Genomic DNA, 27,987 nt, shown 5'->3' on the forward strand with positions numbered 1-27,987 from the left:
ACGCACCTTGCACCTTGTGTATTTTGGCCATCACTCTACAAGGCCATTTCGACAAAAAATGGACAGCTCCCAAGCCTTGTCAGAATGTGACTTACTTGTGAGACTTGTGGTCCAGGTCGTTGTGGTCAATGTGGTTGATGAGTCTTCTGCTGTAAAGAGCGTTCATGTCTTTGGTTAGAGACAGCAGACTGTGGCAGAACTTCACACCCATCTCCTGTAGCTCCCTTGTTCCTGTTTGCAGGCCCTGCACACACACACACACACACACACACACACACACACACACACACACACACACACACACACACACACACACACACACACACACACACACACACACACACACACACACACACACACACACACACACACACACACACACACACAAAGTCTTACAGTGTGTCTTTCAGAGAGATAGAGACAGAGAGACAGAGAGACAGGGAGACAGGGAGAGAAAGATGGCTGCTCAATAATTTAAAGAGCAGGAATTGTTTGTATGTGCAGCATGAATAAAGATCCTGCCTGTTTGCCATATAAACAAAAAATCAATGTCTGTGCTGTGTGTGTGTGTGTGTGTGTGTGTGTGTGTGTGTGTGTGTGTGTGTGTGTGTGTGTGTGTGTGTGTGTGTGTGTATGTGTGTTTCTCCTTTCTTGGTGGACTCTCCATGTTAAGTGTCCATGAGGTGAATGTCAATCAATAAAAATAGTGACTTCTTTTCCAAATATAGAACGCGTGCAGTGTGTCAATAATGTCACCCTGAGAGATGACCTGAAGCCTGGTTTTACGTTAACAGCTTACCTCTTTAGATATGAGCTAGGTAAGTTATGATGTTCTCTGGGGAGAGCTGACTGTCCCTGTCACTTCACCAAACATATTCCAAACTTATCCTTTTATTTAGTGTTTTTGTTGACAGGTAAAGGCGACGGCTATGTTTTGTCTTCATTGTGTTTCATGGACAACCTGTTTTGTTAAAGGCAGCATTGAATTGAGAAAACACATTGGCTGCTTTTTGAAAGGGCTCAGGACTTAAACTTGGGGTAGGCAGTTTAATTTTGTATTGTTGGTAAAAAAAAAATCCCTAAAAGTCTTTCATCATTTTATAATTTAAGTGTTCTGAGAGAAAACTAGACTTCAGCACCCCATTTTGGCTTTTTTCAGGCTTTAGAAAATTTACTTTTTCTTTTTTGATTTTTACCTACTGCAGCTTTAATACCGTCTGTTGCAAATGTTGCTGTAATTATTGTATAAGGACATAAGGTTCGGATTAAGATTGAATGTTTAAATTTGGAAGTAGCAAAAAGTCTTTAATGATGGAAACTGATGGAAAGCTCCAGCAGACCTTGCAAAGCAGCTGAACTATCGCGATAACACAAAATCACTTGAGAATAGCATCACATACATACACATGCATGATACAAACAAAACTCAATCATTGTCAAGCTCCAATGAATGCATTTCTGTTCAGAGTGAAGAGAGCCTGTCAATCAGCGTACTGTAAGGAGCTATTGGCAGTTGAGGGGGGAGCAGGGGGAGATGACGACACGAAAGACGACTACTCTTTAAAGAAAAAGAGTTTAGCTTAGATGCTGCAATAGCATCAGTTTTATCACAACCGAAGATATTTTCTTCATTAAGAAAAGAGAAAGATGTTGTCTCTCTTCTTCTAATTGACTTCCGTGAGGGTTTGATAGACAGATGATACAACCAATCACCTGCCAGGTATGTTCTGAAAGAGCCTGTCCTTCCCCAATCAGTTTGCTTTGTGCTGCTGCTGTTATTGCCGTTAGCTGATCAACTATCAACTATTATTTCATGTTAATATTATTATTATTACTTTTATTTGTCTGCCATTTTACTTTCACAGGATGGAGGAGATGAACAGAATTCGTTGTAAAAAGCCTGTGAATATTGTGCAGGTCATCGTTATCCCCAAAGAAATTTAAGTCTCTCAGAGACTAGTATATCCCAAGGACAGAACACCACACACCCACAAAAACAATCTGGTTTATGCTGTCCAATGCAACGAGGAATGCAAAGATCTCTACATTGGAGAAACAAAACAACCACTGCATAAACGCATGGCACAACACAGGAGAGCTAACTCCTCAGGCCTGGACTCCGCTGTCCACTTACATCTCAAGTAGAAAGCCCACTCCTTTGATGACAACAATGTCCAAATCTTGGACAGAGAGGACAGATGGTTTGTAAGAGAAGTAAAAGAGGGATCTATGCAAAAGTAGAGAAACCATCGCTAAACAGAGCAGGAGGTCTGAGACACAACTTATCTCCAATTTACAATGCTGCCCTCTCATCCCTTTCCAGGAGATTCCACAATCTAACCTCAAAGAACAACTGTTCACAATTGGCCTCCTGTGACTCCAATGACTGTCGTTAAGACTCAATAGAGCACTGACGAAGCCAAAACCAACTTCCCACCAACGACGGCCACTCTAACGATGGTCGTTAACCCAATAGAGCACTAACAAAGTCGAAACCAACTTCCCACCAACAACGGCCACTCTAACAACGGTCGTTGGCACTTGGAGCACAAAGGGTTTGAGTAACATCAGCGCCCTTTTGAGAGGTTAAATACCTGGATCTCCACACCAGTTAGTTGGACCAGTCCCAGCCTGGTCAGTTGCGTAAATTAACTGATGAAGCCTCTTGGATGAGAGGTGAAACGTCTTCCTAGACAAATAACCAAGTCCAGTTGCTTTTGACTTAATTTTCTATGGAGATAATTCAGTGTAAACCCTCATTTTAAAGCTACGTGCACCAGTTTGGGTATTATTTGTTGTTGTTGCGACTACTATTTTGAGACACCAGAAGGCGGTGTTCTGCTCATTCGCCATATTCAACCTTTATCTTTTTGCTTTAACAGAACTATAATGTTTTCCTAAAATACAGCACTTCACTGCTAGTCAACCAGCCTAAGCATCTTAGGTAACAGTGTCATGCAGTATTCCATGCAATGCATTTTGGGAGAACATTTTACCTGTACTGCACATGTGAAGCTAGATCTGTTCTTTTTTTATCCACCCCCATCTTACTAAAGTATTTTGTGTGTCGCAATTTTATATAATTCATAAATTGGTGCAAAGTGTATGAGGGATGTTTCTACTTTATTTGCATTATTGAATATGTGCATGTCCTGATAGAAGGAGTCAGCAGCTAGCTAGATATTTATAGATGATTGCCCATTAATCAGACAACACAAGAAGCTAATTTTAATTTCTACATAATTTATGTGTGGACACATGCATTTTAGCAAGTGAATTCATGAAGCATAATTAAAGTCTTGACAGTGCAAACCTTTTACAGTCTATTGTAAAGTCAATTCAGCAGTTGAAGTAGGATTAAGACTTAAGTGCTCACTGGTTATTAGGTGGTAATTTAGCAGCACAGAGTCCACATTTAAAGCCTCTGAACACCCACACAGGTGTCTTTATTACACAGTTATTCTGACTAATTTGACCTCTCCTCAGGTTGAAGGTGGGCGGGGCTTTGATAGGAATTTACTAGGTCGCAAAATTTTCACCTATGAATAAAAATAATAGAGGTGTAATTTTTCCTGCCTTATAGTTGAAGTTTGTGAGATTTTCATCTAGTTAATTGTCTGTTAAGTTACTATCTATCAAAGAGTGACTTAAAACAATAGTGATTGATCATATGACCCACTAATGACAGAACAGTACTTGCCTCTCTAGAAATACCATCTGTGTGTCTATTGCAACATTCCCTCACTATATTCAAACGCACCACAAGGTTAGGGACGCTTTTCACGTCAGACAGCAGCAGCTGGTCTGACAAGGTGGAGCTGGTCACTGCTGATTATGCTGCGTTCCACTGTACTCAGAAATCGGGAACTTCCGACTTCTGACAAGTAAAAGTGCAATGAAACTGAACGCTCAAGTCTGAACTCAGTGTCAGGCTCGCTCTTATGTGTCTGACCGGTGCAGTAACATTTCATTACTGCTGACTAACAATGGAGAATCAACAGACATATGGAGCATGTGAAGGCATCACGCCGCATCACGGAGGTGAGAGTTGCCAATCTAATGATGTCATACAGTCAACACTGTTCAGTTTCTAAAGGAACTCTGGGAGATGAGGTCCCAGAGGCTCGCCTGCAGTTACATCTTAACGCAAAAGTGTTGGCTAGAAACAACGTATCTCAATTCTTACAGACTACAACTTTAACATGTGTGACAAAGCAAAGAGGAGATACAGGAAGACGTCAATCAATCACAGTATACACACCCACACAGTTCTGAGAAGAAGTCTAATCAACCATATTAACTGAAAACACCTGTGTGCATATTTTAAAGCCTTTAAGGCAAGGCTATTTACTAGTAGCCAATTAGTGTTTTTAAATTAAATGATCACATGGTTTAGAGAAATTAACACAATTGGAGGTATCTCTTTTTGCAAGTTGACTCTTCACATGGTACTACTACACCTATTACTGGCTGTGTGTCCACAGCAGGAAATCAAAAGCACCTGTGAGAGCTTTTAAGTACCACTAGCCAAACAAGATGCACACAGTTATAGGACAATAACTATTCCATATCAATGAAACATCACCTCTCTGCCTGTTACTGATACTATGATTGTTGGGGGCAGCTTAAACATGAGGCAGTAACTGGTGTAACGGTGATAGTAACGGTGGTGGTGGTGGTTAACACTGTCGCCGAGCAGCAAGAGGGTCCCTGGTTGAATCTGGGCTGGGGGCCTGTTTGGAGGGGTCTGTGTAGAGTTTACATGATCCCCTTTGGGTTCTCATACATTTGACGGTAAATGTCAGGAGCAGGAAGCTCTACTCATCGTATACACACTCAAATTTGTCCAAAGGTTACATGCTTTTAGTAAAACCTGATTGGATAGAGAGAACTGTTGTTCCTATCTGCAGAGATCCTGCCCTCTGCCTGTATTTTCTCGTTTCTTCTTATTTTGCTCTCTGCAGGATGTTTATAGGCTTCAGCAAAGAGCCTTTGGGCCCAATGTGGGTGTGTAATCCCCGGACAATTACACCACATAGGGTGAGCAGCCAGTCTAATTCCCAACCTCTGCTTTGCCACGCCCCTCACCCTCAGCGTCCCATACTGACATACAAGGTACACTGTAGCATCTGTATGATACAAAGCAGCAGCATTTGGTGAAAAATGGGTTATTATGACGTTCCTCACTAGTGCCTTTTCTTGCTTTCATTCAATATCCAGCTTGCTCAACCATCACTGCAATCTCTCTGTCTCACAGTATTCATTCTGCTGTCTCCCCTGACACATACTTACTCGGCTGACTTGATAATCCAACAGCCACGTGCAGCGTTCTGACACATGTGCTCATGAGTGTGAAGTTTACCATGTCTCAACACATCAGACATAAACGAATGATGCAACACAAAATACAGTATGTGTGCTGCCTGCTTCATTCTGATGTTTCTCAGCATGTTGAAAGGCATCATTCACTGTAAGCCTTACAGACTGCATTTTCTCTTGTCATCTATTGTGCTCTTTTCCCCCAATAACAATGATGGTACTGTTATGACCAGCTGGGCAGTAATTATTCTGTGCTTTTGCACTTACACTCTAAAGTGCTGAACGCTATTTATAGCCCTGGTTTTGTGTCCTTAAAGGTAAGAAGTGGTTACTGAGTGATCAGCCTGGGACTTAATTACACAGAGAGAGCCTTGCACACAAATTGTTCTTATTCTACAATGCATAAAAATTTGATTTAGTCACTTTGTCATGTGTGTACAGTTAACCTCTCCTGTTGATGCATGTACTATTTGTACTTTGTATTTTGTGACTGACTGACGTGTAACTTTGCTGCCTTCTTGGCCAGATCTAAGGTCTTTATTTACTAAAGGAAAATCTAGTCGTGGGAGTTTAAAAGTGTTACCATTAATCTTTTTACCAAATTGATTTTTCATATCTTGTTCCATCACTGATCTATTAGTTGAGCTGAAAACAACAGGCTATTTAAGTATTATGTCCTGGCATGGTGAATACACACCTGCAGTCCCAAAGGTATCCTATACAGATTCTTATTGATTCTGTCACTGTCATGACAGCGATCTACGTGATTCAGCAGGACTGCATGAAACATGGAAGCAGTATACCTGTGGGAAACACTACAAATACAAGAAACACAGTAGATGGTAAATGGACTTGTGCTTATAAAGCGCCTCTCTAGTCTTCTGACTACTCAAGATGCTTTTACTATTTGTCACATCCACCCATATGACATTCACACTGATGGCAGAGGCTAACTGCAAACCACACTCGCACACCCATGCGTAGCACAGGGAGTGCCAATCTTTCTAATCTAGAAAGACCCGCTCTACCTCTGAGCTACAGCCACCGCCACAATAGAGTTGGCTCCCAATATACAAAGGCTCAGTCCTCACCCCTTTTCTGTCAATCTTCAGCTGTACTTTCAAACAAAAGAATAAATGTGAAATATCTGAAAACTACATGTGCCTGTAATGGCATTTTACATGTGACATTGAACATGAAACTGTCGCTTTAACATGTAAGATAGCTGTAAATCACATTGTCTATCACATGCCAAATGTCCATAAAGCACATGACCATGAAAGGATTACTGAACAGGACTACCTGACACAGGCCCATAGGCCCAAATTGTGTGGGTGCCCCTGGCATTTACCTGCAAAATGTCACTCCAAGAGACATCGGCAACAAACAGATGAAAGACAACAGAAAAGAGGCAGAAGCATCAGAAAGTCTGTCTTACTCCTGTATAGTAGATGTTTTGGGTCCTCTTGCATCTCTGTGCCCAGGGACCAACTGTCTCATAATCCACCCATTCATGTGACCCTATATGTGAAATGTTCACATGCGAAATGATGGTCCATACATTAATTTATAATTTACAGCATTATTATTTGTATAGCTGTATCTCTTACAAACATATGGATGATTGACTTAACAGGAAGTTAAACTTATTTCATATTATCATATATAATTTCTAATGTATTATTGGGTAGTCCGATTAGTGCCATTTTGAGATAATCAAAGCATTGGCTAATGACTGCGCTAACAAGGCATATTAACAAAAACCTTCTCAGTGTAGCTGCTGTAGAATGAAATTAGCGCTCCCCCTTGTTTAAATTTGTTTTTTCTATGGGCAGATGTCAGACTCATTGCAGCAAGCCTTAAACTAGCTAAATTAGCTAACAGGGCTCATAATACTATTGTATGAGCTACCCCAGCCTCCAGTCCTACTCTCAGCAAGTAAAAAAAAATCAGATTTGTTTGTCACATTTTCAAAATTATGCTGCAAGTTATAGCATAAGACTGAACAAAGACTAAACAGAGGCAATACAGAGAATAACAGTGTTGAATAAATAAATGTAAATTCATGTTCAGCAAAGTCTCATTTCTTATCATGAATTATATCTAATACTTAAAACATAATAATGGCATTATATATCAGCTATCAGCTCCCAAAATATTGGCATCAGTCATTGGGAAACCCATAGCAGTCGACTATTATAGTAAAGGGGTAACTTATAGGTCACTTATTGTATTGTGATTGGTAACTTTATTCACCTATATCTTATATATATATTTTTAAATAACGTCATAATAATGTGTCCTGTATCAGCTAGTTTTGCTAGACTAAAATCATATTATACTGACAGCTTATGAGAAAACTGTCAGTATAATATGATTTTAGTCATACGTATTACTGTGCTGTTGGCAGATTCATATTCATGTGGCTGTGTGGAGAGGCTCAGACTGGAGGTTATGTTCAGACACACGGCTACAGTGTTATCACATGTATCACCGGTTTATTGCAGAGAATAAAAAAGTTTCTTGGATCTACTTCACTCAGACAGACACACACACACACACACACACACACACCTTGTATATTCCCTGATCACAACCATTGTGAGTACTCTCCATGGTATAACTTCTCAGCACGCCCATTTCCCTCCAGACAACCACCCTGGCTGTTGCGGAGCGAGACTTCTCCACCTGTTCAAATCACATCACAAATATGATTAATTTTATTTTGTAACTTTACTGTTAAAACATTAAAAGTAAGTACATTTATAAAGCCCATATATCGATGAGATGTAAAACACTAGGGGAAAAAAGGGTTATGTTTCTAATTGTTGTTGTTACCAAATAGTTGCAGCTGTTGAAAGAAAATGCCGGTGCGAGACGATCCAAGGTTTTTGGAATGGTCTACAGAGAGAGAGAAAGAGAGAGAGAGAGAGAGAGAGAGAGAGAGAGAGAGAGAGAGAGAGAGAGAGAGAGAGAGAGGGGGAGAGAAAGAGAGAGATAGACAGAGAATCAGAGAGGGATTGACAACCCACAGAAGACCTCTGTCAGTGTTCTCTCTAGTTTCACAGCCTTAACTGAACTCCAGCACTGTCACTGGAGCATGAAGAGAGGACCACATAGCATTCTCTATGGCCAACTTGGCTGCGTGCGTGTCTTACTCTGTATCCAGGGTCCTCTTTCAGTCCCACTGTGTTGACAGCAGAGCCAGACTGCCAGAGAGTCTCCTTCACACTGCAGCCGTACAGGAACACATTCTTCTTTCTAGAGTGGCCGTGGTAGTCACAGAAAACCTGGGAGGGAAACATCCAACCAAATTAAACTGATAACACAGATCTAAAAACATATTCCCCAGGTGTCATGTGATCTGACACGATATTATGCCTGGAAGTATTCAGCAAAAAAGGAAAAGATACCTGAGACACATGCTCCGAGGAAAAAGAATAGCAGAAATTAAATCTCTGAATCTTTGAAAATAGAACTCCTGATAAATGTATCAATCTACTCCAAATGTTGTACTTTTTATTAATGTTTGTCTCTTTCTTCTTTTAATTGTATTCTAGTATATATCTATTTAGAATTTAAATGGAAGATATTCTATTTATTTATTTTTTTGCTGAATTGAGCTATTATTCTGCTATGATTGTTTTCTTTAAAAAAGGTTTTCACAGCTAGTACTTTGTGTCTCTGATTTTGATTCATCTCATTCATTAAGGTGGTATTCAGAGCTGGCAACACACCACGGTAATACTTCGTTCATCTATTGACAGAAGAGGAACCACAGTTTAAAGCATTGGTTCTCAAACTGTGGTACTTGCTCTACTAGCTCTCTCTGGTACGCAAAGGAATCTAAAAAAAAAAAGGAAACATTAAAGTACTGAATAAATATAGTAATAAGAAAATTACTTAAACATTTAAGAGCTGAGAAATGTGATTTAAAATAAGTTTAGCATTTCCTGTAATATTTTTGTTTCAATATCAGCCTGCTACGTAGTCGTCAACTGTGGTAGCAAGAGAGTAAGCAAAGATAAAATGATTGGTTTGAAAACACTGACATGTCAGTTCTGATGCTACCCCTTCCTATAGCATGGCTGTGGATAAAGACATTCAGCAATAAATAATCTTCTGATTAGGAATAAACCTTCCTGTTTGGAGCTTGATAGTGTAGAACTTCGCTGCTGTATTTTAACATTGGTCTTAGTGGTGGTACTTGAGAGAGCCTGATATTTTCTGAGGTCTTATGTCGTATTCAAAGTTTGAGAACCACTGGTTTAGAGGATGACAATGGTAAGATGGGACAGATGTCGTAAATATGGTAAATGGTGGATGCTTTATATGTCAAACTGAAGGAATTGTCAGGTTCAAATCCCTGTTCTGGTCCGATCAAACTGTGAGATTAGGTGGCGCTGATCAAATATGAGTCAAGATTCATATTTGCGATGCCCTTTGCAACGTCCTTCAACGTGTTTTCATGAACAGGTTTGTACGATATCGTAGATTCTGAACACAAATTCCTATATCATACGAAACGGTGAGCGAATGTCGACCGTGAGACAGTGACGGACCAGAAGTCGACCGCCAGAAGGAGACAGACCCGAAGTGGTCTACGACCCCAGGGCACCAAAATTTACCATTACACGACTGAGTTTAGCCTACAAAGGGTTACTGTAGGCATGAAAACTGAAATGGATTTGCGGCTCTTTAACAGTATCACACTACTTCCTCCTGTGTTTGTGAGAGACAGCAGTTATTACTCACCCAGCCACAAAAGGGTGTGGTCAGGAAACTGTAACCGAGCTTTATCGTGTTTGAACACACTACGGCTATTATTTTTCTACCGCATGCTTGAAGCCGTGTAATTCTGTGCATCATGTTTTTTCAAGTGCGAACCACCTGGCTGTAAAAAGGTTAACAAGCCCTTTTTAAAGTGCATGTGCTTTTCCCTGTATGACAGTTGACGCCAACAGTTGGCAGTTAATTACGTGAATTAGCCTGAAAAACAACCTCCCCGCTCTAATTTGGTACAATTAAATAAGCCAATCAAGGTCAATTCATTAAAGGTCTTTCTCATTAGAATCTCATTCCGTTATATTTAATTTTTAGGGAGACATTGCTCAGAGCATACACACAAGCCCTGCCACACACCATGCAGCTTTTTGTTTGACTGAATAATGGACTTCAGGTATTGTGAGTGAAAATTGAAATAATCAGGCATTAATTTAGCTGTTAATTAGTTTCCTATTGATTTGAAAATGTACTCTAATTTTTCAGTGTTGCAGCTGGAATCTCATTCATTCAGTGAATTAAAAAAAAAAAAGAAATCAGGAAACAGTGTCAGAGTGAGTGCCGGGAAAAACTCGGATTTGAATTAAATGCAAATGAAGAAAATGACTGGGTCTGAATTTTAGCGTAACCAAAAACAAATTCTGTTGTTCTATTGGTTTGTTTCTTGTTTTATGGTATGTTTAAATTAAACTGCTGCAGTCATGTTTAGGAAACATTGGGCCTCATGCACAAAAGTTTTCTTTTTTTCCCATTTATACTGCATATGTCCTTGTACAAAGCAATTAGGAAAATAAGAAAATCCTACCTGGGATTTATGAAAGGTGCGCTGACAGCCAATCTGCTCTCACCCACATGAGTATGTTGATGTATCATGTTTGATTTTAAATTGGGAAATATAGCAGAGGGAAACGGCCGAATAAGAGCAGCAGACTTGTTTGCCGCATGCAGACAACAAACCAACAAGCCACTGATGTTGACAGGTAACGTTAAACTTAGACAAAAACACTGAAAAAGAACATAAATACCTAATAAGAAATACCCAGCAAAAAACAAACAACAGAAATAAAAGTGTGCTACCTTCCACCAACCTTTATTTAAGTATATTGAGACGCGCTCCACTGATGAGTGAGTGCACGGCAGTTTCTGCTTATAGCCAACATTAGAAATGGGATTTATGTTTAAAGGTAATAATGCATACTATCAATTCAATCATGGTACAACACTACAGGTGTGTGCGCTTGCATTCATATGGGTCTAACCAATTAACAGCAAGTTTACAGATTTACAGAATAACAGAGCATACGTATCTCACCAGTGGAGTCCGTCCTATACTGTTGAGGTAGTAGAGGAAGCCCTTAGTATGGTAGATGGTTGGACTGAGGACGGGGTCTGGTTTAGACCACTGACGATTCAGATCCTCACTGTTCAGATCACAGCGATTCCTGAGGAGACACACAGCATAAGACACAGGCAGGACATTTGTGGTGTGAGTGCTTTTGTTCAAACTATCCAGCCTCACCATAGTTTTGTATTGGTAATGCTACTGGTTGGTGTGTTTGTATAGTTTGTGTGTGACTTGTGTGATTAAAGAGATATTTTTAGAAAACCTCTTCACCAAATCGATTACGTGTGCAGCATGTGTTCGTATTCCCAAAACATGTTATCTTCCCACTAGGAGTTCTCCTGAATAACACAAAACTTTCGTACTAAGAATTTCCTCTCAAAACCTTTTCACAAAGCTGCTGAGACCAACTTACTTAGGGATTTGCAGACATCTTAGCAGGTATCCATGTAAGAAGCATTGTAATTATCAGACTACAATAACCATGATGATAGTGAGAGGTGCAAACACAAAACAAACTGGACACAAGAACAACTTTTACTTCCTGCCAAACTTGTGCCTGAAAGGAAGAACATTATTTAAGGAAAATCCAGAATCAGGATAACTGCAAAAGACAAAGAAGATGCTTGGGAAATGATATGCCTGAAACTTTTTTTTGAGGCAATTGTAAGATGGAATGCTGGCAACAGCCATTTTAGGATTGTTTGTGATTTGCTCTTTGTGACTGAGGAGTCCTCTACTTGTAACTATTCAAAGATTTAGAAGCTGAAGAGTCCTAAGATTAGGACTGAAACACCCATTTTTAAGAGATACTCCTAAATCAGCAAGTTAGGAGCTACCTTTAGCCTAAGTATTTGTTGGAAATACTGGCATGAAGGAACAGTTACTGTTACTGTTGTTGTTGTTGCCGTTGTTGTTGTTGTTGTTGTTGTTATCATCTATAGATTTAAACTATAGACACTTCTGTATAGATTCAAACATTCAACAGTCAACCATTTCCATGACTGCCAATGTTAGAGACATATCTTTAAGTATAAATAACAGTGATCTAACATTGCTGACTGATTTGTAATGACAATGAGAAAAGAGTAATGTAATAAATTTATTATGAATTTATTTGCTTTCCTAAATTACCACGTGTCTCTTCAAAAGTTAAGACTAAAAAAAGGTACATCAAACATTATGCGTTCTTGAGCCCTGTGAAGTAACATTGCAATCCACAATATACTATAAACGTTTGAATGGACTGTACAACATACAGATCATATAGTAAGGCCGGAGCTTGAGGCGGCTACTGAGTCATCTGAGTATGATTATGATTATGATCTATTAATTTCATAGATGATTGACTTTTAGGCTGGCATTAAATACCTCATATAGTGTCCAAACGGAATGAGATGCCTTCACATTGACCAAAGTGTTTGACAAGGGGACATTTTTTACTGATGGTGGTATACTGAGTGATGTCATCATTAATGTCTGACGTAACATAACACAAGAAAATAATCTCTGATTGATAATAATCGTCACACATGTGGGGACGTTAGCAGCAAAAAATGCCGTACCAATAGGGAGACCAGGGTTTGAATCCCATTTCATAAAAAGGTCCCTGGGAAAGACACCAATGCTCCACTGCAGTGTAAGTGACAGTGATAAATCTATTTCAGAAGAGTGGACACCCGTGTGTGTGTGCGTGTGTGTGTGTGTGTGAGTGTGTGTGTGTGTGTGTGTGTGTGTGTGTGTGTGTGTGTGTGATACATGACAGAGCATCCCCAATCTTCCTCTTCAGGGACTCTGACTTCTCATGTGAAACAGCATTCTGCTTGCATTTAAATTGTGTGTGAGTTTGTGTGTGTGTGTGTGTGTGTGTGTGTGTGTGTGTGTGTGTGTGTGTGTGTGTATGAGTGTGTGTGTGTGTGTGTGTGTGTGTGTGTGTGTGTGTGTGTGTGTGTGTGTGTGTGTGTGTGTGTGTGTGTGTGTGTGTGTGTGTGTGTGTGTGTGTGTGTGTGTGTGTGTGTGCGTGTGTATGAGCGTGTGTCTGCCAAAGCTAGCCTGCCAAAGCTATCTTCTCTCTGAGGATGGAGGTTTGTGTCACATTACAGAATAAAAAGACTCAATTCTCACAGCTCACACCCAGAGCCACACACACTCCAGTGTTAAATGGCAGACACAGTAAAAAACTAGAAAAGATATGTGTGGAAACGTTGTGTGCATACACACTTGTTGGGTTCATGTAGATGTAAACGTATATTGTGTGAATCCAATGACCTTATTTGGTAAATACTTATTGCAGTGTGTGTGTTTGTGTGTGTGTGTGTCCGTGTCAAAATGGTAGGCATGACTATTTAATCAATCAATGCAAAAAAGCCATACTATCAAAATATCAAGAGTGTAAACTTACGCCCACATAATGATGAATAACTGGGCTATTTAGAGCCATAAAAGTGAAACAGCATTTTAGTTTTACTTTTCCCAATATTACCATGTCTATTGCTTTGGCCTGTTACCTTGCTCAGCAGCCGAATTCTTGATACAACACAAGATTGCACGAGCATTACGTTCACATGTCACATGAAAATCCATAATGTCAGGCTCCAAGTAAGGTGTTGTGTTTTGGCTAGAAGTCATCCGGCCAATCAGTGTCTTGTGAGGAGCTACTGGCTGTTAAGGGGGGAGTGGGGGGTGACGATGACACGAGAGGTGGTCAAAACAACAATGGCAGCTCCTGAAGAGGTTAGCGTAGATGCTCCAATAGCATCAGTTTCATCAGAACTGGAGTTTTTCTTTATTAAAAGACAGTTAGTTTTCCCTCTTCTCCTGATTGACTTCGGTGAGAGTTTAATGATTGTTGGTTTATCCTATCACCTGCAAGGTGTGTTTTAAATGCACCTGTTATTTGCCATTCCCCTTCTTATGACAGCTTTTTAAATGGTTCTGTGTAACAAACCACCTGTCAAGTCAGGTTATCTGGCCAGGATGTTCCAGTTAACAAGTAGGTGAGCGTAAACAACATAAAGGCCCGTTCACACAAAGACGCATTTTCCTGTAACCACACAACTTTAGTATCCTTTTGGCCAACCATCCACATGCAGCCGGCGTTATCAGAGCCTGAAAACAGTATTTTTTGTAACCAGGTCCCAGAGTGGGAAAATTTGAAAAAAGTCCCCCCGTGCCGTTGTCGTCTGGACGGTGAAACCGCATACTTTGTTAAACTAAGCCTTTCTCCCCCCTTATCCCCTTTGGAGTTCCGGGAGCTACCCCCACCCACTCCCCGCCCTACTCCTATTTTTACTCCCCTTGACCGACCTCAGCGATCCCCCCCTCAGCGTCATCTCAGTGGCACCTCCCTCCCACCTCCTCCCCCCCCTCCACGAAGGTGTGCTTCACAAACCCTCAGCCCTACTCCGCCCCTCTTACGTAAACCCCCTCTTCGCCCTCAACGTCCACCTCCAGTAGTTCATTCCAGCTCTGACGCTGCCCACTCCTCCTCCCCCTCATGGCCACCCCCGCACCGCCCTGACAGCAGTCCTGAATATTATTGATACAAAAAAGGGTTCAGCAGTAGACCACATTATCAGCTGGGCCCAAGGCTGCCTACGTCAAAGCTTGGCACCTTCTACATTCCTGTTGTGACTACCAAGAGAGAGAACATTGGGAAACGTAGACACCCTGCTAACCTAAACAATCTCATTCCTATCCTCTCCAAATCAAAGTCAACATCGAAGCCTGTCAATAACACCATCAGGATGGGTCTGCTCAATGTTAGGTCTCTGAATAACAAATCATTTTTAGTCAACGATTTTATTACTACTTCCAAACTTGATTTTATGTTTTTAACTGAAACATGGCTGGAGCAAAATAACAGTGCAAGCATTCTGATCGAGACAGCACCCCCCAACTATAACTTTATTGATGTATGTAGATCTGGGAAAAGGGGGGGAGGGGTTGCTGCTATATTTAAAAACATATTTCAGGGGAAACAGATGTCACTTGGTGATTTTACATCATTCGAATACCTGTGTGCTGTGTTGAAATGCTCTCCCAAAATTCTTCTGTTAATTATTTACAGGCCACCTAAATACTCAGCAAATTTTTTCGATGATTTTACCGAATTATTGTCTAGTATCTCCACTGACTTTGACTGCCTAGTTATAACTGGTGACTTTAATTTTCATATTGACGATTCGAATGGCAAGGGTGCAAAGGAACTTTTTACTATTTTAGATACATTTGACCTGTCTCAACATGTGAAAGAGGCTACTCATTGTAAAGGACACACCCTGGACCTGATTATCACAAAAGGTCTCAATGTTTCTGATGTTCTTGTGACTGATCTTTCATTGTCTGATCACTTCTGTGTTTTCTTTAATATTTCTTTAATTCCGGAGACACAAACAGAATCAAAGAATGTCAAAAAGCGCTACATCAATGAACATGCTAATGTACTCTTTAAAAATGCCATCTCCTCGCTACCACCTCTAAACCCATACCATGCTGATGATCTTGTAAACAACTTTAATTCCAAAATTGTGAATATCATAGATGTCATTGCACCGGTTACAGTTAAAACGATTTCTGGTAAGCAAAAGGCACCCTGGAGAAAAGCTGCTGTTGTAACAGCCCAGAGAAGAGAGTGCAGGAAGGCTGAACGAATCTGCAAAATACAAAACTTCATATTCACCATGACATCTATAAAGAGAGGCTCCAGGCCTACAATTTAGTCTTAAAAAGCGCTAGAGAAACATTCTTCTCCAATATCATAAACAGCAACACTAATAAGGCCAAAACCCTATTTGCAACTGTCGACAGACTGACCAACCCCCCAACACAAATACAAGCCGAACTCCATTCCACACAGAAATGCAATGAGTTTGCATTCTTTTATACTGATAAAATTGAAGGCATCAGACGTGCCATCAATATCTCAAACAAAAAAGTTGGATCACCACCCCGTTTAGGCCAAAATAACACAGCAATGATGGCAAGCTTTAATGCCATAGACTTTAAAACTCTAGTGGAAAAAGTGACCGATCTAAAGCCAACCACCTGCTGTCTCGATGCTTTACCTACCAACTTCTTTAAGAATGTTTTTGACTGCCTATCAACAGACGTATTGCAAATAGTTAATAACTCTATTCAATCGGGCAATTTCCCAAAGGCCTTCAAAACTGCAGTCATTAAACCTCTTCTAAAAAAGCGGAGCCTAGATGCCTCTATTATCAACAACTACAGACCAATTTCAAATCTACCATTCATAAGTAAAATAATTGAGAAAGTTGTACTCCAACAACTAACTCACTTCTTGGCTTCTACTGGCTGCCACAACAACCTCCAGTCAGGATTTAGACCTTTTCATAGCACAGAGACGGCCCTTATTAAAGTTATAAATGACATCCGTCTTAACACAGACTCTGGCAAAACTTCAGTACTAATGCTATTGGACCTCAGTGCTGCATTTGACACTGTCGACCACTCAATACTTTTGGACAGGTTGGAAAACTGGGTGGGGCTCAGGCACAGTCCTAAACTGGTTCAAGTCATATCTACAAGATAGGAACTATTTTGTTTCCATTGGCGACTTTGTATCAGAACAAACCAACGTAACGTGTGGAGTCCCCCAAGGTTCAATCTCGGGGCCGACTTTATTTAATATCTATATGCTCCCACTAGGACAAATCATGCAAAATAATAACATTGACCACCATTGCTATGCCGATGATACCCAAATCTATGTAGCGCTATCACCAAATGACTATCGCCCCATAGATCTACTGTGCCAGTGCATTGAGCAGGTCAAACACTGGATGTGCCAAAATTTCCTTCAACTAAATGAGGATAAAACTGAGATAATTGTTTTTGGTGCTAAGAAAGAAAGGTCTAAAGTCATCCAACACCTTCAATCACTGTCCCTGAAAACCTCAAATAAAGCCAGAAATCTTGGGGTTATTATGGATTCTGATTTACATTACGACAGTCACATCAAATCAGTAACAAAATCGGCCTACTATCACCTTAAAAATGTAACAAGACTTAGAGGGCTCATGTCAGCTCAAGACTTAGAAAAACTTGTCCATGCCTTTATAACCAGTAGGCTAGACTACTGTAACGCTCTCCTTGCAGGTCTTCCCAAAAAAACTGTCAGGCAGCTACAGCTTGTTCAGAACGCTGCTGCTAGAGTTCTAACAAAGACCAAAAAATGTGAGCACATTACACCAATTCTTAAATCATTACACTGGCTTCCTGTACGTCAGAGAATTGATTTCAAAATCCTCCTGCTCACATATAAATCACTTTATGGTCTAGGGCCGAGGTATATCACTGATATGCTCCCACTACATAAGCCTTCTAGATCACTAAGATCCTCTGAGGCCAATCTGTTAGTGGTTCGCAGAGTAAACTCAAATCAAGGGAAAGCATCTTTCAGTCATTATGCAACAAACAGCTGGAATAAACTTCCTGAAGATTTGAGACTTTCACCCACTCTGACCACTTTTAAAACTAGACTGAAAACTTTTATGTTCACCTTAGCTTTCTGCTAAATCTTCGCACTTTTAACGTCCGCACTGTTTTGATTATTGTCTATGTTTTTATTCTCTATGTCTTCCTGTAATGCATTTGAATTCATGACATGTTGTGCTGTGAAGCACTTTGAGTCTGCCTTGTGTATGAAAAGTGCTATACAAATAAAGCTGCCTTGCCTTGCCTTGCCTAAACGATGCCTTCATCGCCCCATCTCGGACCTCTAACCCCCGCAGCGTCACATAACAACAACAGTGCTGCTGCGTGAGAGGAGAGAGACCCATAGACTGTATACTGAACTGTACTCTGAGTGGCATGCATGAGAATGAATTAGACTTCTTAGACTTAGACTTCTCTTTATTGATCACCTTTGGGATGACTCCCGCAAGGAATTTGCATAGAGGCCGACCATTTACAGTATTTCTCTCTTTTCCCTGAAGGTCTCAATAAGTCACTAAATTGGTAGCTAGTCGCTTTGTATAAATAACGTTGCTAAGAAGGTCTGAAAAGTTACTAAATCTAGCAAGACAGTGTCCACCTCTGCTTTGGGATGGGGAAAGAGCTCACAGCAGCACCCTCTGCTCGTTGAGGAAAGTGATTTGTGCATCAGAATCCAAAACCCCACAAAAATCTTCAATAACACCAGAAGCAGTCGCTAGATTTCTCTCTAGGATGGATGACGATTACGAAGTCGACAGATTTGACTGGTGTATTCTGAACTGAATATAAATTAATATAATACCAATAAAAATAAAAATAGAGAAGAGAAAATTAATAACAAGCTAAAATAGAATATGATTAAAGTTTATAGTTCACACAGAGGTGCTGCAGTAATGAGCAAGATGATAAATATGTGGGTTTTTTTAAGATCAAAGCATGTAAACCTATTGTAGCTGATCCGAAAAACGAAAACATGAATCTGAAACTTATACAGGCATAATAGGGCCTATTTAAGCCAGTTTGTTTAGTGTCCCAACAAATAAATAGTTGGCACATTGATGATTGATCGCTTACTAGTTTGCCATTGAATAATTTGTATCCAACTCAATCCTAACCTCCGTACTTTTTAGGCTTCAAATTGTGCAGAAATCCTGCTATTGTTGATTTCATAGTTACTGCACTTAGGCTTTGTAGTGCAGAGCCGATCCCTGCAGGTTGATGGCCAGTCACTGAGCCCAGGCTGCTCTATTAGAAGGAATGGTGCACGTTTCTTTGGTCCTGTCATTCCAGAAATGTCCAGTAATTGATATTATTTCTAGTATGATGTCCACAATATGGAAACAGTTTATTACTGATTTCATCATATGGCACTCTTATCTTAAATGGTGAACACTTTAAAAGGCTAATTGTGACAGTGATAAGGTTAATGAAGCTTTATGAATGGAGTGTTGCAATGGGGTGTTGCCCACAGTTTACAGTAGCAGAGACAACAGGCAGAGAGAAAGCTTGAGGACGCCGCTATAAAAGGAGGCAATAGCTGAGTCATGAGCACTGAAGTATCTTTTGTTGCAAATAAGGATTTTATGGAGTGTAAAATGAATGTTTGGTCTATATGTCAATAGACCAGGTTATTAGCTGAAAATGAAATAATAATAGAGGTGGACAATGTTTTATGCAGTTTTTGGTGAAAAGTTTTGTCCTCAGGTGTTGACCAATTTTGATGATCCTATGACTTTTCACCTAGGTACCATCATAAAGTAAACATTTTAATGTATACAATATTTTGGTTTATGATCAAATATCTGATACATCATTACAAAAAAAATCAAAATAATTTTCTTCAAAAACAACATCCATAATCACACAGAGCCTGCCAACCAATGCTGATCAAATGGGTCAGGGGGAGAGAAATCAAAAAGTCCACAGCGCCTGAAGAATATTGGACAATACCAAAGTGTCAGCTGTTAATACAAAATTGCCATAAGAAAAGCATTGCATTAATTAATCACAGCATTCACAAAAATAACTTGAAATCAGCAGGGGAATGCGCATATAAATTGTTTGCAGCTCTCTCTGTGTTTTTTTGACTGTCCCTTTACGTCATTCTGTCTGTGGATGAAATGGAATTAAAGCCGAAAGTTCTATTAACAACCACAAAGAGCAAGCAGGCTCAGACACCATGACGTGTTCCATCTGTCTGTCTGTCTCTCTGTCTCTGTCTCTCTGTCTGTCTGCTTCCTGGACGTTCCGCCACAAAGGGTTCAATCTTCAATCTTCCTCTAAACTTAATCAAGTAGTTTAGTTAGCCAAATCAAAGAGATTTCTGACAGAAAGGCCATTTACACCCCCCCCCCAATATTTGTATGCCAATAACCAAACAGTATGAAAATAACATTTCTTTAAAAAAGTTTCCTTAATGTTTATTTAATATCATTGTACTTGCTAAATGATTAAAATATTTATAAACTGTTATTTTCCAACACATTTACTCCCCTCTGCAGCTGCCTGCCCTCAGGCATTTGTGTGTGTGTGTTTGTGTGTGTGTGTTCATGTACAATGAATGCCATTGGGAATCTGCTGCCAGATAATATTTGATCCTGTAAGCTTTAACACAACCTAGAGCTCTCATTAATGTGTCATGTACCTAAAAACAGCTAGTGTTTGTATCAATGTATGTGTATCCAGCCTGTATGTGTTGGACCCATCAGTATCAAAATGAACTGTTGTTCTCATCTACCCATATATACTTGAATTACATATGGTGGGTTCCATTGGCACCTGCTGGTCTTTCAAGGAGGGGAAACTAATTTTTCCAGCCTACAACATAAATATGTTTGTTTTGTTCATATGTAAATTCTACCCTTCGTTCCTTTTCAAAAAAGGATCTGTGACCTTATCGTACCAACTAGGCGTCTTTTCCAGGGACTTGACCAGTGTCCTCTCAATGGCAGCAGAGCTAGGTTGCGGGTTTTAGGACTTGAGACGCTTTAAACAGGAGAAGCTCCTCTCTACACCTGCAGATGTAGCTCCAACTGTTGCTACTAATGACAACAGTTTGTACAGCTGAGGCATTGCACTGTCCAACTCCATGTCTTTCAGAAACAGCAAGAAATCACACAGCGTTACCCTGTTGCCCTGCAAGTCCTGGTTTGATTAAAGGAGCTCAGACCTCAGTCTACCTGAATCAAAGAACTGTCCATAACTTTTCAGGACACTCAGAAACGCCTCCTCTGGAATCACTTCTCATCGTCTCATCTCATCAAATTTCCCTGGATTGACTCATTCTAAATGTGTGACCGCCTGTGAGTGTGAGTGACAGGGGGAGAAGCTCCGCAGCTGCCGCTGCTCGTTGGGGAAAGGAATTGCAGAGTGACAGAACAGAGTCGCCAAACACAACGCTAGACGTTTTTTAACAAAGAAAAAGTTGCTGGGGATCGGTAAAATCTCCGGATCAGTCCAGAACAACAAAATGAAAAACTTGGAAAATGCTTTGATGGATGTTTATTGTCAATCAAAAAGGATTCCGCCTCAGACAGCTCATCCAATCATCATGCAGAAGCTAAGTGTCCGGGCCAGCCCACTGTCCCATAGACCCCCAGAGACGCTGAGCGTCCGATGGGCGGGACAAAGCCCAGCATTTATCCAATGAGCGTCTAGTTTCTCTGCAGTGGAACAACCCGCTCTACGCTTCCCCATTTAAGTCAGTAGAAGCTGAGCGTCTGACTGTGTAAAGCGCTGTGGAGCTGTGGGGATGAATGAGAAGTTGAGCCAGTTACCTTTGATAAGCATCTGATTCTGAACAAAATATAAAGGCTTTCTAGCATGTATTTAGTCAATGAAATGTACACACAGCAGTACATATTTCACCACCTTTTTTTTTTGGTGACATTTTAGTCTTAGAGCAATCACCACCTGCTGTAGTGAAAGGGGGTTTCCAGTAAAAGAAGTGATATAATAATACCACAAATAAAAATATTAATACTACTTATATCCATATTGATGATAATAAAACAATAACTTTTAAATTAGGCACCTATTAGTTGATGCATTGCGCCCCAGCCGTAATCGGCTGACAACCGCTGATTGGATGATGACCATAAGTCACACACAAATAACAGCTCACCTCACACAAGGTGGTTCAATTATATATGACTGCCAAAGCGCTGATCTCTTCACACCAACATTGTCACAAAGCTTTGCCTCCACCCCAGCCTCCACCTTTCTAGTTTACAATCCTAACATGTCTCAAAGTTTAAAAATGGTATTCAATGCCTTGCTTTGGGCCCACTCTTGTACACCCATGGGGATTTCTGCATTGCACTCCCTGTCTTACACATAATACAGGAAGCATTTTTAAGAGCGGAGCCATCACTGCCAAGCATAACTGAATTTCCATTTGCTGCAATAAATGGTTAAATCTTTGACGAGAGTGTTCCTGAATGAACTCTTGAGAGCAGTAATTTTTGTTCATACAGTTCATATTGAAAAAATAATAACTTTTGAAAAGAAAGTGCTTTACATGGTTGAACCAGGATACAAATATTCTGGGGAAAAAATGAGGCAAAAAAAAGTAATTAGCAAGTATACAAAACAACAACAATAAAGATAACTACCAATAACAACAGCTAAGCAACGTTGTCAATAAATTGTCCTGAGCACACGCTGAGGCAAATAAAATCAAACAATTAAAAGAATACAAAAATAGAATAATAAAATTCCCTATGACAATACAAGATAAAATCCAGCAAATATAGCAAATATATCCACAAGTGACAATGTTCAGGGTCCAAGCTAAATTAATTCAATGAAAACTTGAAAAACATGAATTGTAGATTTGCTGGCAAAGAGGACTTGGCCATGTTGGGATTCAAAGCCTGGCCCTTTGTATAGAGAGGGTGATTTATTAATTGCACAACTGGGGAGATGTGTTTTTCACACACTTTTTCATAAGTTGAGACAATGACATCGCGTGAAAAACCAAAAAGTATTTTGGTCTGTCAATCAAAATGATGCTGCTGGAATTCAGAAAAATAAATCACACATCCTCTGCTGGTTTCTGGTGTATCGACACTACCTGCCCAGGTACGCTGTATTCTACATGCTCGGGTACGCTGTACTTTACCTGCTCGGGTACGCTGTGGAAAGTTGGCAGAGTTCCATCTTCTTTTAATATTTTCTCAACATTTTCACAACTTAGGTCTAGCAGCGATTACCCTGTTTTCCTTTCCCTGTTATTATTATTATTATTTTATATTTTTCACGAGGTCCCAAAACACACACACACACACACACACACATAGAAACAAACCAATAGAGAATGAAATATAAAGTACTAAATAAATCTGTGTTGATGCTTCAGCAATATTGTTCCAGTTCCACACCAATTTCAAGCACAGAGAATTGACCCGAGAAAGAAAGACAGAAAGTTTGAGGAGAAAGAGACGGGAGAAAGCAGCACGGTCAGTAAATCCTTGCAGTGTCCAACCTAATTCCTGTGATATACCAGAGCAGTGTTGCAAGACTTACATCACAAAAGCGTGTGCGCACACACACACACACACACACACACACACACACACACACACACACACACACACACACACACACGCACACACACACACACACACACACACACACACACACACAAACACACACACAGCAAAGCAAAGTAAAAGGCTGTTCAGAGACAGACTGAGATGAATAAGGAGTCTATATAGTTGAGACCTGCAAGTTAAATGCTTGATTTAAAACAAGAAAAAAAAAGATAAGGGTATAACCTGGTTAAACAAACAAACATATCTGTATGAGTAAGCAAACACATGGAGTATGCACAAAAGCGTGTCCACTAGCTTTGTGCAGTTTTATGGAAAGAAAATTAAATATGGCACAATTATTTAGGGCTATTACTTATAGTTACAGAGTATTCTACCGATTATTCCATTGATTACTGGAGTAATCAGATAAGAAATACTTAATTACATATATATTACAAGAGCAATAGTAAAGTTACTAAAGACAAACTACAAAACGTCCTTTTTTTTTGAAAAATCTAATTTTATATTGATTTTATTGAATACAATAATATAAAAGACCCATTTAAGTGCCAAATTCAAGTAATATACAAGTGCGCAAACCTTTAGTGAGTGGGGCTCACTGGTGTCGTATCATCTGCATTTGCTGCCCGGCTAAAGCGAGGCAGAACCGGTTGAAAGTCGTCAAAGTGTTGTTACCTTATAACGTTGTTCATGTTACCTTGTGTTGGGTCGCTCCATGGAGACTGGATGTATAGATAAGATGTTTTCTGCTGAGATTAGAGATGCACCGATTCAATACTTGTATCGGATATCGGCTCCGATATTGACTAATTAGCTGGATCGCAGCAATACAGTAACAGCAATGTAGTCACTTCAATTCAAATAATATTAAGTACATTTATATATGTGTTTACTTGTTATCTTTTTTAAACAAAGGCTAAATGTTTATGTCAAGCCTGATGCCTTCACTACAGTAATATCGGATCAGTATCGGGTATCGGCAGATACGCTTAGCCCAGGTATCGGATTAGATTGGAAAAAAACTGGATTTGTGCATCTCTAGCTGAGATGCTGACTCACTGACATTGTGCTATTGAGGTAAACTAGTTGGGTTTAACAGTAGACACATTGTGCAGCGTATCTGTTAAGTTTCAGTTTGAAATGAACCCAAACTTTGGAAACTTTCTTTCATTTTCTCTGGCCTTACTTCCTCCACTTTGTAATCTGCGCCATCAAGTCTTTTTAACAGCATGTGTCCACCATGGATGTGGTGTCCAGTTTTCGCAGTGCAAACTCATTGTGCAACTGTAATAATCATCTGTGCAATATTAATCAAACAAAGCTTTTTAGTATTCGAGTTTGAGTTTCTCGAGGAATCGTTCAGCCCTACAATTATTATTCGATTCTAGCTATACTTCTGGATCAAGTGGCACAAGTGGATCCATGTGTTGTGTGGACTCTGCTCATGCCTCCCACTCACGTGCCGTTGATGACTCCGTCTGGGTTGAGCATGGGTATGAGCTTGAAGACAAAGGCCTCCCTCAGGCTCTGGGCCACCGGTTCACTGCTGCACAGAAACTCCAGAGTGCCCTTCATCATCCAGCTGGCATTGGACTCACCGGGATGGACGCGGCCTGTTAGCACGATACAGGGGCGGTTACCTGGACAGAGACAGATAGAGACATGATGCACATGGTGTGTGGAGAGGTTCAGAATCTCACCTCAGGCACTCTCAGAATGTCACTTTTCATGTACCAGGGATCGCACCTGTGAAATAGCACAACTGTTTCTAAGTGGTACTCTGTCAGTAACTGCAGGTCTGCCTACATATTACGGTGTCTATGTTCTCTGAGAACCAGGCATCATTCAATTATCCAGATCAGACCTTTAATTAAAGCTTTTAAAGCCTCTACAGCCATTACAACAATCTATGAAGCTCTGTCAGTGAAAGTGACAGCTGGCCCATTATGTTGGCTAACAGAGGTCATGAGTAATAATTGCAAAGATGTGCAAGGTTCATACTTAACATTTCTGAGAGTCAATGATGACAGTGTGAATGGTGTACAGATCGAATGCCAACAGATGGCAGAGAGTGTGATCAGTCAGAGTTGTTTGAGTTCAGTGACAGTCTGCTGTTGGACCAATATTTAGGGAAATTGTGTCTGAATGAGCAACATGTGAATAGAAAATGGGCTGTCGTGGTTCATTTATCACAGTTTAAAGGGATTGTTATACTGCATTTGTCAGTTTTCAGTTAGCTTTTTGTATTATAGATGAGTTAAAACTCATCAGACATGTTTAAGGAAAATACACACCAAAGGTCTGGATTTGGTGGAAGAGCTAATCAATAAAAATAGACGTAATCACATTACATTACTGTGGGTTTCAGTAGCATTCAGATTATTTAAAACCTCCTCATAATAATATTTATAGAAATGTTTTCTTTTAAAGTTTTTATTTTTTTCACCTTAATGTAAAGTTGAAATCCTAGACTGTATAAAAAATGGACGTAGCCTTTATGTCGAGTTCTGTTCTCTCAACTTCATCCAATCGTGGGAGTCGCCATCTTGTCAGATTCCTCCTCATTTCCTCTTACCAAAAGAGGGCATTGATTTGACATTGGGGGGAGGGAGATATATCCATCTGGCTGATGTTTACAGAAAAAGCAACATTAGCACCACCGCCCAAGAGCTAGGCTAACAGCATACACTAATAGATAATAAAATAATAGTGGGGGTCAGTGGTCGTTTTTTTCCGGGACCCTGAGTCATTTTTTTAAATTTTGTAACAGGAACAGGATTTTAAAGGATAGAGACTGACACGAGAGGTCTAGTCAAATACAGGCAATCCTGTGTCAGGGATACATGTAACACCGGCTCAGAGAGTCAAGTGCAGGCAGCCAGCTTTTAGGATCTATGATTTAAACTGATATTCAACACAGTATCATGCCCACAGACTGTAAAGAACCAACCCTCACGCCCGGATCCTGTACCAGGCCTTTAAAAAGTTTAATTGTGCTGTGAAAACGGCCCGATTAACATGGGGGTCAATGAGAAATTGCTGTATTTTGAAACCTGCCCCTAGTGGACACTTCCTGATTGGATCAACCAGGAAATCACTGTGGTGGGGGCATGGCTAAAAATAAAACATTTAGGGACACAAAAAGCTTCACGGTAATAATTAATCATTCCTTAGAGGAAAACTACGAACCATCATGTCTATCATGTTATAATAACATTGTACTCACCAAGTTCACAACAGTACAGGACATGCATACAGATAAAGATAAACCTATGTACAAGAAGCAGAGTCACATCCTGCTACAACTTTGACCCACTGTAAGTGGGTCTACGCAGCGGTTCAGATCATCTGTTCCCAACCTGTCTCATCATCTGACTGCATGTTTATCTCCACACTGTCAGATCTCAACAATGCATTTGGAGAGTACAATGTGATCATAATTGATCGACAGACCTACAAAACCAAAGTTGTAATGACCCATGTTTTTACAAGCACTGTTTTACAAAAATCTTTAAAAAATGAAAGCACAAAAACACAATTAAGTACTTTTAAGAGCATCCCTAACCACCGATCACACCATAGCATTCTAACATCTCTGTACCTCAATTAAAGAAAAGTCACATGTATGTGTTAACTTGATAAGGGGTTAGAACCAATGTGTTTACAAAAAATACCCATGTATGTGTGAACTAAGCCTGGGGGAACATTTTCAAAAGTAATTTTAAGAGTTGGACCACAGATTCTTCTGATATGGAAATGCGTGGAAACCAGTGGTCACATGCAACAATACACCCTTGCTTCTAAAACACTGCAGCATGGTTTGTAAACTGTGACATATCATCCCAGTCCTTTCTGTTCCCCGACTCTTACAGCTCATTGGTCCAGCATCATACATCACTTTTGGCCTGCAGTTGGCTGAGGATAGTTACCGTTGGCTCATGGAGTTACTGAGGTCCATTCTAATTCGGATATGAAGGCAATGAAGTCTGGCACTATGGATTAAGAAGTCTCGGAACATTAGTTGAAGATTGTGAGATGGGTGTCACATTACGTCTCATTATAACTGCCTTCATTATACCTATATGAAGATTTACTTCAACATCCATATTCATCCAGACAGCTCATTACTCTTCTTCTCTTTAGTCTGCATCTCTAGCAGAAAGTGATCAGTAATGTGATGTCAATAATGGACAAGCCAAATAAATAAAATAACCTTTTATGAATTTTGAATTCTTTAATTTATTAAAGGAGTCTCTCACCATACATAACTTCTGTTTTCACTAATGGTGGTGATGTTCATCACACCCTGTTCACACATCTGTGTGGGCAACAAGATCATACTTCTCCTGTATTAACTTTGCTGCACTAGCTCCCTGTAAAATCCAGAATAGAATTTAAAATCCTTCTACCACATTGGAACACTACGCTCTCCAAAAGTAGAATGGGAAGCAGAGCCTTCAGCTCCTCTCTTGTGAAACCAACTCCCAGTTGTTCAGAAGTCAGACAGGGTCTCTGCATTTAAGAGTAGAC

The 27,987-nt window shown here is 40.0% G+C and overlaps 1 protein-coding gene across 1 annotated transcript in view; it reads right to left on the reverse strand.

Moving 5' to 3' along the window:
- The window catches only part of agbl1 (AGBL carboxypeptidase 1), a 124,990-nt gene that overhangs the window by 19,716 nt on the left and 77,287 nt on the right, over positions 1-27,987 (reverse strand). The window contains exons 21-26 of the mRNA XM_083916667.1: positions 24,917-25,097; positions 11,414-11,543; positions 8,478-8,609; positions 8,158-8,220; positions 7,894-8,007; positions 96-244 (exon numbers count right to left, since the gene is read on the reverse strand). Coding sequence (XP_083772793.1) covers positions 96-244; positions 7,894-8,007; positions 8,158-8,220; positions 8,478-8,609; positions 11,414-11,543; positions 24,917-25,097 — 769 coding nt within the window. The remainder of the gene's footprint in view (positions 1-95; positions 245-7,893; positions 8,008-8,157; positions 8,221-8,477; positions 8,610-11,413; positions 11,544-24,916; positions 25,098-27,987) is intronic.

Source organism: Echiichthys vipera (assembly GCF_963691815.1).
Source record: "Echiichthys vipera genome assembly, chromosome: 7".
In the NCBI taxonomy this organism is placed as follows: Eukaryota; Metazoa; Chordata; class Actinopteri; order Perciformes; family Trachinidae; genus Echiichthys; species Echiichthys vipera.